The sequence below is a fragment of the Protopterus annectens genome, chromosome 4.part0 (genome assembly GCF_019279795.1).
Source record: "Protopterus annectens isolate FY-2018-M chromosome 4.part0, PAN1.0, whole genome shotgun sequence".
Taxonomy (NCBI): domain Eukaryota; kingdom Metazoa; phylum Chordata; order Ceratodontiformes; family Protopteridae; genus Protopterus; species Protopterus annectens.
The window spans coordinates 940,797,672-940,816,442 of record NC_056733.1 but is presented as its reverse complement, the minus strand read 5'-3'; the positions used below and the strand labels follow the sequence as shown (position 1 = coordinate 940,816,442).

Sequence of the window (18,771 nt, the reverse complement as noted above, 5' to 3'; positions counted from 1 at the left end):
AGCTAGTCACAACTATACCCTTACCCATTTTCAAATAAATACCACATCCACACCCTGCTAGCCAAGTATCATTGACTTACTCATATTAAATTCAATAACACCACTGTAAAAAAGCTAAAATACATAACCAGCTTTCTCAACTACCCATTTTCTGCCCTAAAAACTCCCACACGGTGACATCCACCCTAACCCAGGCCCCACAAACATCCCAACTACCCAAACCTGTCTCTCTAATTCTTTACTTTTAGGTCATCTCAATATCCGCAGTATAAATAATAAAATTGCCCATCTCCATGCCCTCCTTGATATTCGTTCCTTTCAAATCCTCTGCCTCACAGAAACCTGGTTAAAACCTGTAACTAAAGATAATGAAATAATCCCCCCAGGTTACAACATATTGAGACTCGACCACATAAAACGTAGGGGTGGGGGAGTAGCACTACTGTATAAATCCGCTCTACAGATCTTCTCCATATCTTATAACCCATCTCAGTTTAGTAAGGCTGAAGTTCTGATCTCCCGACTTCAACTAAACGCTTCCAAAGCCCTATATATTATCTGCATCTGCTTGCCCCCTGGTAATAATATCACTACAATAGAAGACATTCTAAGCTGGGTATCATCTTCTTACCCACAAGAAACCATTATACTAGGTGACTTTAATACTGACTGGAAATGCGTAAACATGGATAATCCTTCATCTCATATTAATCTTCATGTTTTTAGTCAAACTATTACCACCACCACTAGACTTAACAAACCTAACAACAAAGAAGAGTATCTTAGATTGGATACTCCTTAATAAACAACAAATTTACAAGGTAGGAACTCTACCAGATGACTTAAGTGATCATATGTTAGCTTACATTGTAAGACAAAAGAATGACATCCCTAACACCCCTACTTACAAGATCTCTCGAACCAACAAACATTTTAACCCTGTATTATTCCAAAATGAACTCAATGCCTGTAACTGGTACCCACTAAAAACTCTCCCTCTTGAGCAGGCAGTTAAATATTTCAACTCTAAATTCTTAACTACCCTTGATAAGCGTGCTCCTAAATGTTCTATCAGAATGAAGTCCAAACCTGCCCCCTGGCTTTCAAAAGAAACTAGACAACTCATATTGCTTAGGAATAAATCTTGGGCCGAGTGGAGAGCATCCAAAAATATCCTAGAGCAACAAACATTTAGACAGCTAAGGAATACTACAAAAAAAGCTGTACTTACTGACAAAAAAAACTACAATTGTAAACTGCAGCAATCTCACCATAACAATCCACAAAAATTCTGGTCTAGCATTAATAGACTCCTACACCCAGGGCACTCCAGTACACCACCCTCTCTAGGGGCTGATAACAATACCTCCCTTCAAACTGCCAATGCCTTCAATACCTTCTTCAGACACCATAAAGTCTTTAGCCTGTCAACTGTCCACAAACAACTCTATAATCTCCATTCCTCTTTACCAGATACTCTCCCAACATTCCAAGTACAACCCAACGCCACCTCGTACATCCAAAAACTTTTACATAAACTTAAGCCATGTACCCACTCTGCGGACCAAATACCATCTGTATACCTTCAAAAAGCAGCTAAAGCAATTGCTTATCCTGTATCCATCCTTATAAACAGAATCATAAATGACGGAACAATCCCTGATATCTCCCACATTATCCCTAAACATAAAGGTGGAAACTCCAATGAGTATTCCAACTACAGGCCTATAGCTCTCTTATCACCCTTAGCAAAAGTTATAGAAAAATGCATTCACCATCAAGTAATTAACCACCTAACCCAACATAATATACTAACTTACTGTCAGCATGGCTTCGGGCCATTTCATAGTACCACCACAGCCCTCCTATCTTTCACTGACTCCATCAATAAAAAACGTAATAACATCCTCTCATCAGCACTCTTTATTGATCTGTCAAAAGCTTTTGACATGGTCAATCACCCCCTACTCCTAAAAACTCTTGAATCCCTTGCTGTAGACACCAAGGCTGTTTTCTGGTTTAAGTCCTGCCTTAACAATAGGCAACAAGCAGTCCTTTGGGAGAATAAACTATCTTCCCACCTGCCAGTCTCCCTTGGAGTCCCTCAGGGCTCCATTCTCAGTCCACTTCTATTCTCAGTATTTATCAACAACCTTCATTTAACAATCCCTCAAGCTACCTGCATACAATATGCAGATGATTCCATGCTCATATGTTCTGCCAACTCCACATCTGAACTGCAATCCCTAACCCAGACAGTATTCAACTCAGTCGAGGCATGGTTCTTAAAACGTTGCCTCCTTTTGAATGCCAAAAAAACAAGCTCTTACACTTCACACCTAACAGTAAGTCCCCCCCAATCAGTTTCTCTATCAAATCAAATAATGGCACCATTATAACCCCAGACTCTATCACCAAACTATTAGGAGTCTTAATTGACAATAACCTTACATGTGACAATTGTATAAATAACGCAATAAAAACCATAAATAGAAAATTGGGCTTCCTATATAGAATAAAGCCCTTCTTAACACCAACAGCCAGAACTACAGTTGGCCACTCCCATCTAATCTCCACTCTTCATTACGCTTCCCCCATATATACTAACCTAAAGAAAAATAATCTCACTAAACTAGCTAACTCCTATAATAATATTGCCAGGTTTGCCACCGGGAGCCCATTTAGAACTCACCACTGTCTGAACCTAAAGCAGCTTGACTGGCTTGAACTAAAAAACATTCTGATACCCTCCCAACTTACCATTGTTCATAGGATATTCTACCAACCTAACAACACACCGATACTCTCTAACCTTATTATCCCCTATACAAACCCAATTCCTTACGCTCTTCCACTAAACTACTGGCTAGCATTAGCAAGTCTAATAACTTGGCAGGCGACTCCTTGTTTTCTAATACTGCTGGAAAATGTTGGAACATGTTGCCATCAGATCTAACGGTACTTCCCTCCTTCCCACTCTTCAAGCAAAGGCTGAAGCAACATCTTAAAACTCACTGGTTATGCCCTTGCTGTTACCCAGACTAATTGTATGTATTCTCTTTTGCCATTTTCTCTATACTGCCTCCCCACACCTTTTAACACTACTTACCCTGGGTAGTGGTAACTGTCTTAAATTATTGTTGCAAATAGGAGATGAATTAAACTATGAACATATTGTAAACAACATCACATATCCTAATGTAAGAGTATCATTCCTTTCAAAGTTTTCTCTCTAATTATTTTTAACAAATTTTTCTTTATATTTGTGTAAATAATTCTTTTTGAATATTGTGTTTGCTTAAATAATATGACTTTGTAACTACTGTTCTCTCATTTATTTTTATCATACATTTTTTTTCCTCTTATTTGTGCATTATAAACTTTTAAATGTTACTGTGGAGCTTTTCTCCCCAGGCCTCTGCTGAAAATGAAAATATATCCAGTTGGACTAGCCCGGTTAACAAATGTAAAATAAATAAATATAAATAAATAATGGGGAAGTAGATTGTGAGGACAGCAGTTGGAGCAAAGGGATGGAGACTGCAGGAAACATTTAATAGTTGAGACTTTAGTGTGTGTATAATGGCTGAAGTTTAATGGAGGGAAAATATGTTTTTGTTTTACAACCTAAGGACTCCGTCTCATTTGGGAGAGTTCTCTGGGTAATGATGGATTAGAAGAATGATCTGGGTGCAGTTTCTGCTGAGACTCTCTCTATAGGGGGCAGAACAGTAAGGGCACTAAGATTTTGGAATCCATGGTAAACGATACAGATTAAAGGTAGAATGAGGTAATTTAGCAGTTGTGCCCATCAGTAGTGAGGGATGGTGTTAAATATTGTGCACTTCTCTGGAGTCTAGATATTGAAAAGATGTCTGGTTGTTGAAAAAGAATATGAAGCAGACTTACCAAGTGAATAATGGAAGATGCGCAGGGGTTTTGAGTGTAGACTGTAAATTAGGTGTGGGTCTATCAGGGTGGGTCCGTCTGCATCTGGCTATGAGGGGGTGGGGTGAGTCCATCTGCATCTGGCTGTGGGGGGGTGTCGGTAATGATAATTGTTAGTATCTGGCTGTGGGGGTTGTCGGTAATGATAATTGTTAGTGATTCATCAAGTAGGCTTGGGGTCTGTCCGAAGACTGTTAACTACACACAAAAGAAAGGGCGGTGAAAAGAAGCCACGTCCAGCAGTTTTTTTGAGGGATATTTTGAGTACAAGCACTCTGAAATTTCTTTTGAGAGGGGGTTGTAAGCAGTTTAAGAATAGGGTAGCAAGAAAACTGATTTTGACCCTGTGAGAGATGAGTTGTTATTGTGTCATTGGTGACTGTGGCAGATGAATTTGAAGAAGATCAACAGATTAGAAAAAAAGCATATGAAACTTCATAGTGGCTGTATTTTCATATTAGCTGGTGTTGAATCCTATACTTTGAAGCCTCAGTTTTGGCATGAATGTCAAACCCTTGTAGATCAATTGTGTTATGCAAATGTAAATCTATAAAAAAATTATAAAAATCTGTCTAATATTGCAAATGAAGGCATAGAAAGTCAGTAACACACACACACACACATCAGTAAAGACTAATGAATACAATTCTGTACTTTTATAGGTTTTCAGGGTTGTTTTGCAGTTTGAAAACTTGTAATAAATTTCTTGAGTAGCACCAGTGTCCTACAGTGCATTTTATTTTCTTCCTGCAGGTACAAGCTGTCCAGTTAAACAAAGAAATGACTCTTGCTGGCAACCGCAGTCTGGCAGAGCAGAACCTTTTGCAACAGCCCAGGCTTGAAGAGCTAAAAGAACAGCTAAACCATAAATACCAAGAGCTGCAAATGGTATTTGAACAATATCAGATGAAAAAAACTAGAATAGGTAAAGAATCTACATTGATTATCTGATGGATATAGTTTGTTTGCAGAACTGCTTGAATATAATTTTGTCAACGATGGCTGTGCTTTTTACTTAATGCTGTTTTTGCTGCTTGGGTCTTTAAATGCTGCACAAAGTAAGGATATATGTTCATTGTTCATCATTAGGTCGTCGTTGCAGTGGCTTAAGTTTTATATGGGATGTATTGTGCAATGGTACCGCCGCAGTCGGCCAGTTTCCAAAGCTGTACCTTACCTTCCATGCACCCTAGCCACTGTGCACCTCAAGCAGAGCAGTATAAAAACAGCTGCTTGCATACCAAAATTGCAGACCTTTCGTACTGTCAACTTGTCTAGCAGTTCCCAAGGCTGGGCAGGTAAGATGTCCTTCCATTTCACTGCTGCAGTATTCATAACTTTAGGGATGCCCTGCCTGGAGCAGCTCGACGTCTGGCCAGTATGCCAAAGCATTAGGTTGCTTCAAGGTATGCCATACGTCACATGTATGCTCCTCACGTAGTGTAGGGCATAAAGGTGACGTCCGGACTTAGTTCCTTCAGAACTTCTTAGGCTAGTACCGACCTCTCTCTCCAACATACAACAGAGCACCAGAGGTGTCTCAGGCTTATATGGTGTCTCAGGACCTCAAGGATGCATATCTGCATAAACTGATCCATCCCCTTTTCAGGAAGTTTGTTTGTCTGTTGCTTCCTGGTGTTTTCATTTCTCTGATTTGCCCTTTAGCCTTTCTACTGCCCCAAAGGTGTTCACCAAATGCCTCACTCCTGTGACTGCTTTTTGCAGAATTCAAGGGATCCAAGTATTTCCCTACTTGGACAACCTGCTGATGTTCTTCGTGTTTCACTGTTGCAGTCATCACACTTGGGTTATCTGCCTGCAGGTAAGTAGCCCTCAGTCGGCCCAAATACCAGAGTCGTAGGATTTCTGCGTTGGATGCTGTCTCCTCTTCCATAACGTCAGGGGTATAAAACATGCAGCCGGTGCCATTACATCAGCTTTTCTTGTCACGCGGGAGCCCGAAGCAGTTCGCAAGTGCCAGTTGGCCGCTACCTGAAATTTTTGTTTTTCAAGTTTCAAACCTGACGACCTAAGTACCTCGTTGGGGATCCTTTTTTCTTGCTCTAACTGATGTCAGAAAAAGTTAACAATGTCTTGCCTGTGGAAAGCAAATACCTCACAGAGATTTTCATTCTTACTGCGTCACCTGTTTAGGCCCAGACTACGATGCTCCTCGCTGTCGGTTTTGTGCCTTGTTCAACACCCAAACTATTCAGTCGGGCTGTCTTTGTTGCTAAATTCTTTTGCTTTCATTCTCCGTATTCCGAAATGGCTTTAAGCCATCAGACTACCGATCTTCTGAAAAAACGTAAGGATAAAGACATGGACCGCATAGGTCCAAAACTGCCGACGACGCTTCAGTTAAGCTAGTCGCCAGTCCGCCGGTACTCGGTGAGGTGCTTTCACAGCTCCTGATACCCGCTTCTACAGATTCGCAGGCCTCTACTGAGACCCATTCGGAGTCCGGTATGCCGCGAGATGCTTCTTCAACTATGGAACCTGCAGATGTCTCTACCTTGGATGGGTCCAGAGCCACTGTGCAGGCACCAGCTTCTGAGGGTATATTCAGGCCTTTCGATGTTCGTATTAAACAGACTACTTTGTTTTTGACTAAAAGTACCGAATTTCTCAGGCCCCGGGTTTGCACTATACCTAGGAAACCGACGACCAAAGCGCATTCTCAAGCTCCCATGCCTCAGAAACAAATGCTTAGAATGGCAGAAGACCTTATTACTTTAATTAGGGGAAGCCAGCCTTCCCCCTCTAAAAGACAAAGAATTGATTTTCCTTCTGATTCTACAGACCATGAGTACAATGACTCTGACCCCTCTGATTTACCAGGACATACCCTTGTCCATCTATAAGGATTCAGATACAGAGGATTCCATTCCCTCTGCCTCCCCTCCAGAGGACTTTTCTTTCGGTGAAACCTTGCATAACCCTAAGAGAGCATTTCTGCTGGGAATGCCATGACTACCCTCCGTCAAAAAAGAGACTCGGGAAATTTTTAGACTTGCCTCAACACAGGCCTCTAGCTATACCCCCTGTCCTGGATATTGTAGATGATGTCATCATGGAATCAAGTCTTACCCCCGATACTTTACCTCCAGCTCCTAGAAAGCCTGACAGGTACTACAGAGTACCTGACTCTCACAAATTTCTCTTTAAAAATCCTACTGCAGATCCAGAGACCATTTCCCAGGAACCTAAAGGTATTAAGGCTACTACAGCCAAAAACCCTACCTCTTCAGACAGGGATTCTAGAGCTTTAGACAGATGGAGTAAGAGGGTATATACCTCTGCAACTCTTGCCATCAGGGCTTTAAATTGCCAGTTTCACATGTTGAAGTATCAGCAGCATATTATGGAAATTATTAAACAAAAAATGTTGTTGATTCCTGATTGTGCAGAAAATAGTTACAAGAGTTAATGCATTCTGCTAACCAAGTTGGTGAACATACCTTGCAGTGTGGTTTTGATGCCTTAGAATCATCTTGCAGGGCTGCTGTCACTGGGTCTGTTCTGAGAAGGCATGCTTGGCTGAAGGAACAAATCTTGCCAGACCATGTCAAAGCAAAATTACTAGATGCTCCATTAAATCAAGAATGTTTGTTTGGCACAAAAGCAGAAGAAGCTCTTAAAAAGATGGAGGAAAAAGCTAAATCTATGTAAACTGTTAAAGATTTCTTACAGGTACAGCCACCTAGATTCAGTAGGCATTGGCCTTCGAAGAACTGGTCCTTTCCAGGCCCTCCCAGGCCTTCTCAGTCCAAACCCAGGGGCAACAGGTTACAGAGACTACAGTCTCAATGTATGCACAGATCTAAACAATGGAGTGCTCCCACCTCAAAAACAGGGAGTGGTAAGCCACCCACTTATGGAAAAAGTTCACAATGACTTCTGCATCCTTCCCAGCCATGCCCAAGTACTTGCACCCCTAGGAGGAAAACTTGCCCTGCATGCAAAAAACTGGGAATACATTACCCAGGACCATTGGGTCTTGCACATTGTATCCCAGGGATACAGATTCTACTTCCATTCACTGCCACCCCCAAGCGGATTGCCAGACCTTCCTCCAAACCAATGAGCAGAGGCCCAAAAGCAAGTACTTTCTCTTCTCGGTGTCAGGGCTATTCAACTTGTTCCAACAGAGCAAAGGGGACAGGGTTTCTACTTCAGACTGTTTCTGGTGCCCCGAAAAGAAAACTCTTGGCACCCTATCCTGGATCTGTCAATGCTCAACACCTTTCTGGTGGTACCAAATTTCAAAATGCTTACACTCCCAACAGCTGCTGCCTATGCTAGCCAAGGACTCCTGGCTGGTCAGCCTAGACTTAAAAAAAAGCTTACCTGCACATCCACATAAGGGAATCTTCCAGGAAATATCTGTTTCAGGGCAGACTGTATGCACTATCAGTTATCTGCACTTCCCTTTGTGAATACCCTCGGAGCAGTAAATAAGCCAAAGTGCCTGGTTCCAGCCATTGCATACTGCAGGCAGAGAAACATTCTAATTTACCCATACTTGGACGATTGCCTGATTCAGGCGGACAGTCAGGAATTACTACTTCAGCACCTGACATTTGTAAAGATACACCTAACTTCTCTGGGGTATACCATCAACGAAAAAAAATCACATCTGGTATCCAGCCAAGAAATTGTATTCCTGGGAGCAAGCTTGAACACAACTTCCCAGATGGCATTCCTCACTCCAGAAAAGCAGGTTTATGTGACAAATTACTTCAAACTACTGGTGACCCAAACCCAGCTATCTGCAAGAAATATACTGCAAGCCCTAGGGTTCATGGCCTCATGCATTCTCCTAATTCCACATGCAAGACTGCATATGAGGAAACTTCAGTGGTACTTAAAGTCTCTGGTGTCAGCATTCTCAGGACCTGGAAACAGTGAATCTGAAGTAGGAGATTCATTTGTCTGCAACCTGTGGGTTATGGATCCGATATCGGATCCGAACTGGCATGGTTTACCAGCTATGGATCCAAGCTCTCAGCTCCTCCCCTCACCCATAATGCCCTGCTCTACCCTCATGACCTCAGATCTCGTTTGCCGCGCATGGTGACTGGATTTGTTTCTCAAGCTCTCAAGCTAAGTGCTAGTTTTAAGTGTTAAATTTCAAAATTTAAAAGTTTTTATTGATTTTTTGTGTGAAAGTGTAGGTTTCCTTTGATATATTTACTTTTTAGAGTTAATCTAAAGTTATATCCCTCCCTCGCTGTTAGCGTAGTGTGTGTGTGTTGGGCCTGTGAGTGTATTTTTGTTGTTTAGTTACTTTTAGTTTTAGTAACTACTGTGTTAGATTGGGATGGCAGAGCAACCCAAATCTATCTTTTCTAAATGCTCCGAGTGTGGCCATAAGCTTTCCCCAGCTGATGGCCACACTCGGTGTGTTAGATGCCTGGGGGTTGAACACCTCACATCTGGATGTTCCATTTGTGCAGGGTTCAACCCCAGGGCATTGAAGGAGTGGAGGTCCAAGCTTGTTTTGGTGGGCCTTTTACCGCCGGACTCTGCTCCGACCTCCGCTCCTTCGGGATTAACCGTACCTACGGTTATTCCTTCTGCGGCACCCCCTCCTCCTCCTGGGACTCAACCTCCCGTTTCTGGTTCGGAGGAGAGGGATGCTAAGAAAAGGGTCTGGAGGGAGAAGCACCATAAGCGGCGGGCCGAGACCTCTGTTTCGGCCCCGCCAGCCAAGCGGGCTTCTCCCCCGGCTCCGTTGTCGGCTCGGTCTCCTCCTTCTCGGCTCCCGTCGCCAGTGTGGTTTTCACGGGACCTGAGGAGGAGGAGACCCGATCTCGTCGAGGCTATCGAGGAGGCACTCCAGGCCTACCTCGGTAGCCTCGCCGAGATCCACGATAGCCTTTCGATGCTGATCTGGACCGGATGATGAGAAGGTTCATCCAGGCCCAGATGCAGATGGGAGTGCTCTTGCCTCCCCCCCCCTCTGGGGGGGGAGCTCAACACCCTTTTTCAAACCGATTGCTCCTTCTCCGACCCGCTATCCGGGTTCGGAGCAGCTGGAGCCGAGCAGCTTCGGAGCCGGGGTGGGTCGGCGCCGATAGTACTTTGTACTTCGGATCCGACCCTGCCCTCGAGTGCATCGGATCCGACCTCTCGGAGCCTGGATCCGAGCCTCGGATCCGGGGATCAGTGCTCTTCGGCGCCGTCTGTGTCGGAGCGCACTGTCCCTTCGGATCCGAGCGCTTCGGCGCCGGCTCCGATCCACTCTTCGGATCCGAGGGGGAGCCGATTGTCGGATCCTTTGGTCGAGGTCGGCTCCCCTTTGGCGTTTGATGTAGTGGAGAGGGCCCTGTTGAGGGTCTCCGGACCCCTGGCACTTGTTTCGGCTCCGTCCCGCTCCCCTCTGCACTGGGCCAGGCTTCCACCATCCGGCCCTTGGGACAGCCCGCTTCTGTGCCCCAAGCTGCTCCAATGGAACAGGTTGCTGCTTGCGAGGAGTCCTCTGACAGCCCCCCAGAGGATGTCCCTCGCAAGCATATGTGCAAAGGAGGCACATTGACTCCCCGAGTCTCTCACGGAAGACACGGACTTGGAGGAAGGGAAGGCTCCCCACGGTCACCCCTCGGATGTCTCATTTGGGGACATCATGGAAATGCTCCGTATAAGGGGTGGTCTGCCCCAAGTCTTCCTCGGACGAGTCCGTGTTCTTGGAGGCATTTGAAGCGGGCCCGTCTACCTCTTGGGTGTCCCTCCTGCCGACCCCTGATGGTCCTCACTACCACCAGAGCGTGGAAGGAACCGGACACCGTGGAGCCAATTCCTAAGAGGCCCGATAGGATCCTCAGCCCACCGTCCGACCGTGCCCATTGGAGTAAGGGGCCTCCGGTAGATGCCATGTTGACGGCGGCCACCAAGAGGGAACTTGCTCAGGAGAGTCCCTCAGTCCATCCCCCGAGCAAGGAGTCTTGGATGATGGACCACTTGGGGAAGCGGATGTTTAGTTCAGCGACCTTCTCGGTAAGGGCGCTGAACTACCTGGCACACGTCATTAGGATGCAGCGAGATCTCATTAAAGAATACGCTGCATCTGCCCCAGAGTCCATGTCGGAGGAGGACAGGGTGCTGCACTCCACCCGCATGGCCACTCTTAGATCAGTTACTAATACCTCTATGCGGCTACTCTCCCACGCTACGGAATGCGCCGCTAGAGCCGCAGGGGCAGGCCTAGTCACTAGACGTCAGGCCTGGCTCCGTCACTGCGATTTTTCTGAGCCCTTCAAAGCGTCGTTTGCGAACGCCCCCTTTGATGGTTCTGCCCTCTTTGGCAAAACCGTTCGCGAAACCTTGACCCAGAGCGAGAAGGACGGGAAGACGCTGTCTGCCGTCGGAATCCGCTTCTCTGCACCCCAGAGGCCCTACTCTAGGAACCAAAAGGGTCAGAAGAAGATGTGGTTCCGGAAGTCGCAGCAGTCCCAGCCTGCTCCGGACAACCAGTCCTTCTGTGGCAGAGGAGGACAGGGAGGACGCCGCCCTAGAGGCAGAGGGGCTCCCAGAAACTTCGGGTCCAGAGAACCTTTCTCTGAACGGCCCGCGCAGCAACCCTGAGGGGTTGCCCGGCTGCTCCACTCTGGAGGCAGTCGGGGGACGTTTTTCGGGGCACCTAGCGGCATGGGAGTCCATAACATCAGACCGCTGGGTTCTCCAAATCATATCCAGAGGATACCGCATCCCTTTTCTTCACTTTCCAAAGTTGAAGTCCCTCCCAGACCTTCCACCCGGTCAATGGGAGGCCGCTTTGGCAGAAATTGGCCATCTGCTAAAGAAAAGAGCCATCCAGCCCATCCCCCCAGACCAGATCGGATCAGGGTTCTACTCCAGGTTCTTTTTAGTGCCAAAGAAGACGGGGGAACTTAGACCAATTCTAGACCTTTCTCTCTTGAATCTGGCAGTCCCCAAGGAAAAATTCGAATGGTCACTCTGCAATCTATTCTCCCCCTTCTGGGAGAAAATCACTGGATGTGCTCTATAGACCTCAAAGATGCGTACTACCACATCCTGATGGACAGGCGCTCCAGGAGGTTCCTCCGCTTCGGCTGGGAGCCAGTCACTACCAGTTCGGGTCCTTCCCTTTGGTCTCACCACAGCCCCCAGGGTGTTCACCAAAGTATTAGCAGTGGTAGCGGCCCACCTGAGGCTTCAGGGGGTGCAGGTCTTTCCCTACCTGGACGACTGGCTTCTTACCGCCCCAACAAGGCATCTACTATTATTGGCGTGAGACTCCTTTCTCCATCTTGCTCCCTTTCTGGGCATTACAATAAATACAAAGAAATGCAACCTGGCGCCCACACAGCTCTTAGATTTTATAGGGGCCAGGCTAGACACAAGGAGTTTACGAGCCTTCCTCACTGTGGACAGAGTTCAAAATCTGCAGCTCCAGGTGCGGGCCATTCTCCACTCAAGTTCTGTTCCGGCGGAGTTGGTCCTGAGGGCTCTAGGGTCCATGGCGTCTGCTATAGCACTTCTCCCTCTTGCCAGGCTCAATATGCGCATCCTCCAGTGGACTCTTAGTACAGTGGTCATACCTTGCTCTCCCTATGCATCATCCCATTGCGATCAGCAAGGCTTGCAAGCGGTCCCTCCTGTGGTGGCTTCACTCTCCAGATCTCCACGGAGGCCGCCCATTTTGTGCTTCTTCCCCCCTCGCCACGGTGACCACGGACGCCTCCCGCCTCGGGTGGGGGGGGGGCATTTTGCGGGCCGGACCGTCCAAGGCACGTGGAACGATAGAGACCTTACTGCATATCAACGTTCTAGAGAGGAGAGCAGTGCTCTTAGCGTTGCTAGCACTTCAGGACTTTCTTCCCTTGGGAACAATTGCGATTCAATCGGACAACATGTCTGTGGTCTGGTACATCAACAAGCAAGGGGGAACAAGGTCTTACCCCCTTTGTCGAGAAGCCATGAGAGTTTGGGAATGGGCAATCTCCACCAACCGCTTTCTAATAGCAACGCACTTTCCGGGTCGGTCCAACATCCTGGCGGACAAGCTCAGTCGCACCATTCTGACCCCTTACGAGTGGTCTCTCAATTTTCAAGTAGCGGAACGCATATTCGCACGGTGGGGAACTCCTTCATGCGATCTTTTGCCTCTCCCTCAAACACCAAGTGCGACAGTTTTTGCTCTGATACCCTCCAGGAGGTTCTCCAAGAGACGCTCTGGTGCATGCTTGGCCACCCGGTCTTCTTTACGCTTATCCACCCTTGCCTCTGATGCTCCAAGTTCTTCAGAAAGCCTCTCGGGTGGGTTGCAGAATGATTCTCATTGCTCCGTTTTGGCCTCGACAGATCTGGTTCCCCTTTCTAAGGTCTCACTCGGTGAATCCTCCTTGGATTCTAGATCCCATTCCGGATCTGATATCCCATCCATCCTGCATACCTCCTCCGAACCTGGACAACCTGAAGCTGACCGCTTGGCTGCTCCAGTTCCACTCTTGATCAGGACTCCCGGTATTTCGTCACCTGTTAAGGCAATACTGGTGGCAGCTCATAAACCGTCCACTAGGAAAGTCTACCGCAGCAAGTGGAAACTGTTCTCTTTGTGGGCGGAGCGTCAAGGCCTGAATCCCTTCACGGTTCCTCTCCCCTTAGTGCTTGACTTTCTAACCACTCTTTTTAACGATGGTGCCAGCAGTTCCACAGTCAAAGTACAACTGGCGGCAATTTCTCATTATCACATTGGCCATGACTCTAATCCTCTTATGTCAGCCAAGTTGTGTAAAATTTTCCTTAAAGGTACTTTTCTTCTCAGGCCCCCTGTAAAACAAGCGGTTCCTCCTTGGGACCTCTCTTTGGTTCTCCAGGCCTTGACCGCCCCCCTTTCGAACCAGCGGCTACGGTGGATCTCAAATTCTTGTCTTACAAGACAGCCTTTTTGGTAGCCATTACATCGCCAAGAGAGTTTCAGAGCTTCAAGCATTATCAGCTAAACCTCCTTACTTGGTATTTCATCCGGACCGTGTTTACCTCAGGACCAACCCGTCCTTTCTTCCTAAAGTTGCTTCTGAAGCAAACATTAATCAGTCCATTAACCTCCCTGTTTTCTTCCCTAAATATGAAAACAAAGGTGAATACAAGCTTCACTCATTAGATGTTCACAGGCAACTTAGATTTTATCTAAACAGAACGGCTGGTCATAGGCAATCCGACCAGTTGTTTATTTCCTTTGCTAAATTTAATTTGGGCAAGCCAATTTCTAAAGTTTCTCTGTCTCGCTGGATTTCACAGTGCATCTTATTGGCTTATCAAGCTTCAGGAAGGCCCGCGACGAGGGTGTACATGCCCATTCAACCCGGTCAGTATCTACCTCGGCAGCCTTCAAGGCTAGGATTCCTCTAGATGATATTTGTGCAGCAGCTACGTGGGCTTCATCTCATACTTTTATTTCCCACTATAAGTTGGATCTTGCATCTAGGGGTAGAGCATCATTTGGCTCCGGTGCTCGGAATATCCTTCCATGATGGCCGCCCAAGATTCAGGTAGCTGGGGACTCTGTCCCACAGGTTGCAGACAAATGAATCTCCTACTTCAGATTTAGAAGTTATGTACTCACCATAACGTTCCATCTGAGTAGGTGTATTCATTTGTCTGCAACCATCCCGCCCTCCTATCCCCCTGGCCTTTCAGTTTCCTGCATATTATCTGTTACCCTTTTCAGGGTGTTTTTGCTGTTGGCAAACTCGATCTGAGGTCATGAGGGTAGAGCAGGGCATTATGGGTGAGGGGAGGAGCTGAGAGCTTGGATCCATAGCTGGTAAACCATGCCGGTTCGGATCCGATATCGGATCCATAACCCACAGGTTGCAGACAAATGAATACACCTACTCAGATGGAACGTTATGGTGAGTACATAACTTCTAATTCCGATCATTCCTTGCCTAAGGACTGAGTTCCTTTGGTGGGAAGAGGCCTGCAACCACAACAAGGGACTCCCTTTCACTCAACCCCCTGCTGCCCAAACCCTGACAACAGATGCATCAGACTATGCATGGGGGGGGGGGCTTACATGGCAGGCAAATGCATTCAAGGCAAATGGAGCCCAGGACAAATGCACCTACATATCAATCAAAAAGAAATGTTAGCTGTACAGAATGCTCTGACAGCCTTCAAATACCTTATCCTTCCAGGACAACTCTTAATAAAGACAAATAACGCCACAGTCATGTGGTACATAAACAGGCAGGGGGGAACTCATTTCTATCCACTCTGCAGGTTAGCTATGGCTCTGTGGAACACAGCCTTGAGCAACCAAGTGCACCTGCAAGCTCAGTTCCTGCCAGGCAAGCAAAATTCACTGGCAGACAACTTAAGCAGAAATCTAATGGACCCGCATGAGTGGAAACTGGAACCCAGTTCATTATAGGTTCATAGGTTCATACTAGGCTATCTGCCCTAGGGCATTTATAAGCCTAGCCAGAGTATGTTTGGCTTTAGCCACCCATTTTAAATTAATTTTGCTATGCCCTTTTTCGAGGTTAGTATACTGTGCCTCTGTCTAACAGTGACACAGAAGTGATACCCGGGGTAAACCTACGATCTCCCATCCACTCATCAAGATTCCTCTTGAAAGAGTCAATGAGGGACTCTGCCTAACCTGGACTGGGATTTTATTCCAGAGTGAAGGGAGCCTCTGGGTTATGAATCTGTCCCTCCAGCATGTCCTATTTATTTCAGTGCTGAGGTTCAAGTCTCTCGAGCATGTAGCTCGATGGGATATGGATTTTTTGAGGTGCAGCATGTCCCTTAATTCCGGGTTGGACATGGCCTTATATGTCAGGCACAGGTCACCTCTGAGCAGGCGGTATGCCACTGAGTAGAGCTGGAGTTTCTTTAACCGGGCAGCATATGGCATCTGTTTGAGCCCTTTAATCCTCTTGGTGAGGTACTTTTGGGGTCTTTCCAGTTGCTGCAGGTGTTTGGTAAGGTACATCCCAAAAGGGGCATTGTACTCAATTATGGGCCTGATGAGGGATGAGTAAAGAGGCACGATGACCTCCCCTAATCTAGATGTGAATCCCTTCATGATTAGGTGGGCTATATAAAATGTTTTTCTAACCACTTTGGCCACGTGGTTGTCAAATGAGAGATTGCTATCAACTTGGGTCCCCAGGTCCCTAATTACTTCTTCTGTACTTAATGGATTACCACCTATGTGGTAATTTGTGGGCACTTTGTTTTTGCCAAAGGGGATGACTATACACTTTTTGGCGTTTAGCTTGAGGCCATGGCTCTGGCACCAGTTGTCTGTTTTGGAGGATGCTTGTGTCGGCTGGAGAGTCGATTATGGCGCCCAGTTTGCAGTCATCTGTGAACTTGGTCAGCCACAGTCCTTCCGTGTTGGCCTGTACCTCCGAGAAATATATACCAAACAAGAGAGGTCCCAGGACTGAGCCTTGTGGGACGCCACTTGTAACTGGTTTGGAGTCTGACATGGCTCCAGCAATTCTAACCATGTGGGTTCTGTCCTTGAGCCAGTTTGCAACCCATCTAGTGACATAGGGGTTTATATTTAAGCTGGTGAGCTTATCTATAATGCCCGAGTGGGGTATTGTATCGAAGGCTTTTGCGAGGTCCAGATAGGCTGTGTGGACCACCTTCCCTTCGTCAATGGCCTTGGTGACTGTTTCAAAGAAATCAACCAGGTTTAAGAGGCAGGATCTGCCCTTAACAAAGCCAAACTGGGTAGGATCCAGTGTCTGTAGGTCCCCAATATCTTTATTTATGAGGTCCATGATGATCCTTTCCATAGCTTTGCAGACCAAGCTAGTCAGGCTCAAGCTTCTAATCCACTGGTGGGGGACACCAGAGGTGGACCTCTTTGCTTCCCCCCAGAACCATCAATTGAGCAAATTTTGCACCAGAACTCCCCACAGCCAAGCATGGAAGGTGGATGCCCTATCCTTTACATAGGAAAACCTCTCAATCTATGCCTTCCCCCTCTGCCCCTCCTCTTGAAAGTACTACTCAAGATCAAACAGAACAGACCAAGGACAATACTTATTGCACCAGACTGGCCACGCCAGCACTGGTACCCACTTTTACGCAGTCTGACAACAGTGCCACCCTGGCACCTGCATCAGACCCTCTCTCTGCTGTCCCAGCAGGAGGGCCAGATGTTGCATCCTCAGCTGCAAACCCTGAACCTAGCAGCCAGGCTTATTCCCTGAATACATCACCAGCAACCCACAGCAAACAGGTGCTGGATGTCATCCTTGAGGCCAGGAGGCCTAGTACTAGGAAATCCTATTCAGAAAAGTGGAAAAGATACTGTTCTTGGAGCCAGTCTCACGGAAAGGACACAGCCATGCCCACCTTACCTCATATCCTAGATTATCTAGTGGAGCTGCTCCACAAAGGCCTATCCTTCTCCTCCATTAAGATTCATGCCGCTGCCATCTCAGCTCATTTCAGTACTGAGCCCCCACCCCTCTTCTCTCACCCTCTGGTCAAACAGTTCCTGAGAGGGGCTAACAGCCCAAGAACCCTGAGGAGAGCTCCCACTCCTGTCTGGGACCTTAACTTTGTACTAGAGAAGGTCACGCCCCCCCCCCCTTTTGAGCCTGCTGCTACAGCAGAGTTAAAATTCTTCTCTTGGAAAATGGCCCTACTTCTAGCAATCACTTCAGCAAGAAGAGTGTTTGAGTTGCAGGTCCTTATGGCTGTAGAACCCTTCATTATCTTCCATGCGGACAGGGTTTCCCTCAGGGCTAACCCATAATTTATGCCCAAGGTGGTATCTAGTGTGGCTTTAAACCAATCCATCCATTTACCAACCTTTTTTCCTAATCCTCAGAATAAAGGGAAAAGGATACTGCACTCCTTAGAAGTGCACAGATAGCTTAGGTTCTACCTTGACAGGACTAAACCGTTCAGAAAATCTGACCAGCTGCTAGTCAGTTTTGCTACAGGGGCAGAGGGCAAGGCCATTTCAAAGCAAATCATCCCCATATGGATAGTGCACTACATCCATTTCTGCTACAAGCAACATGGAAAACCTACCCCAGGGGGGATCAGAACCATTCAACTAGGGCTACCTCAACCTCTACAGCATTTCTCAGGGGAGTACCTACCAGGGACATCCTGGAAGCTGCAACCTGGAGTTCAGTACACACTTTTACCAAGCATTACCACTTGCCTATCTTTTTCTAAATCCAGAGCTGGATTTGCTACAGCAGTCTTACAAGGCCTGCTAGCCAGCCCTAATAAATTTTGACTGCCTTCACCATTCCTCAGCTTTGGGAATCTACCCAAGTGTGATGGCTGCAACAGTGAAACACAAAGAACATAGTACAGTTGTGTACACTTACCGTAACTGTAAATGTTCGAGTGTATTCACTGTTGCCGTCCTGGTTACCCTCCCTCCAGCTCCCCTGACTTTTCTATACTTTCTACCTATCCTCTTTTTTTGGCCATATCTTATGGCAATGGTATCTACTTTTTACTGGAAGTGATCCGCACCTGTAATTGCTTCCTATTTTGGGGACTCCTGACATCTGGGGCAAGAAAAACTGATGTAATGGCGTCTGCTGCATGTTTTATACCCCTTACGACCTGACCTCATGGTAGAGGAGACAGCATCCGAAGCAGAAATCCCAAGACTATTGTATTCGGGCCAACTGAGGGCTACCTGCAGGCAGATAACCCAAGTGTGATAACTGCAACAGTGAATACACTCGAACATCTACATTTATGGTAAGTGTACACAGCTGTACTTTTCAGGCATCCCTTTAAGAGATACTTTTGCAAAATCTCCATTTTGCCATTTCTTTTCAGAGCCTGGGGTTT

At 46.6% G+C, this 18,771-nt stretch overlaps 1 protein-coding gene across 1 annotated transcript in view; it reads left to right on the top strand.

The window, feature by feature from the left end:
• The window catches only part of VPS37B (VPS37B subunit of ESCRT-I), a 537,718-nt gene that overhangs the window by 296,420 nt on the left and 222,527 nt on the right, over positions 1-18,771 (top strand). The window contains exon 2 of the mRNA XM_044068916.1: positions 4,702-4,873. Coding sequence (XP_043924851.1) covers positions 4,702-4,873 — 172 coding nt within the window. The remainder of the gene's footprint in view (positions 1-4,701; positions 4,874-18,771) is intronic.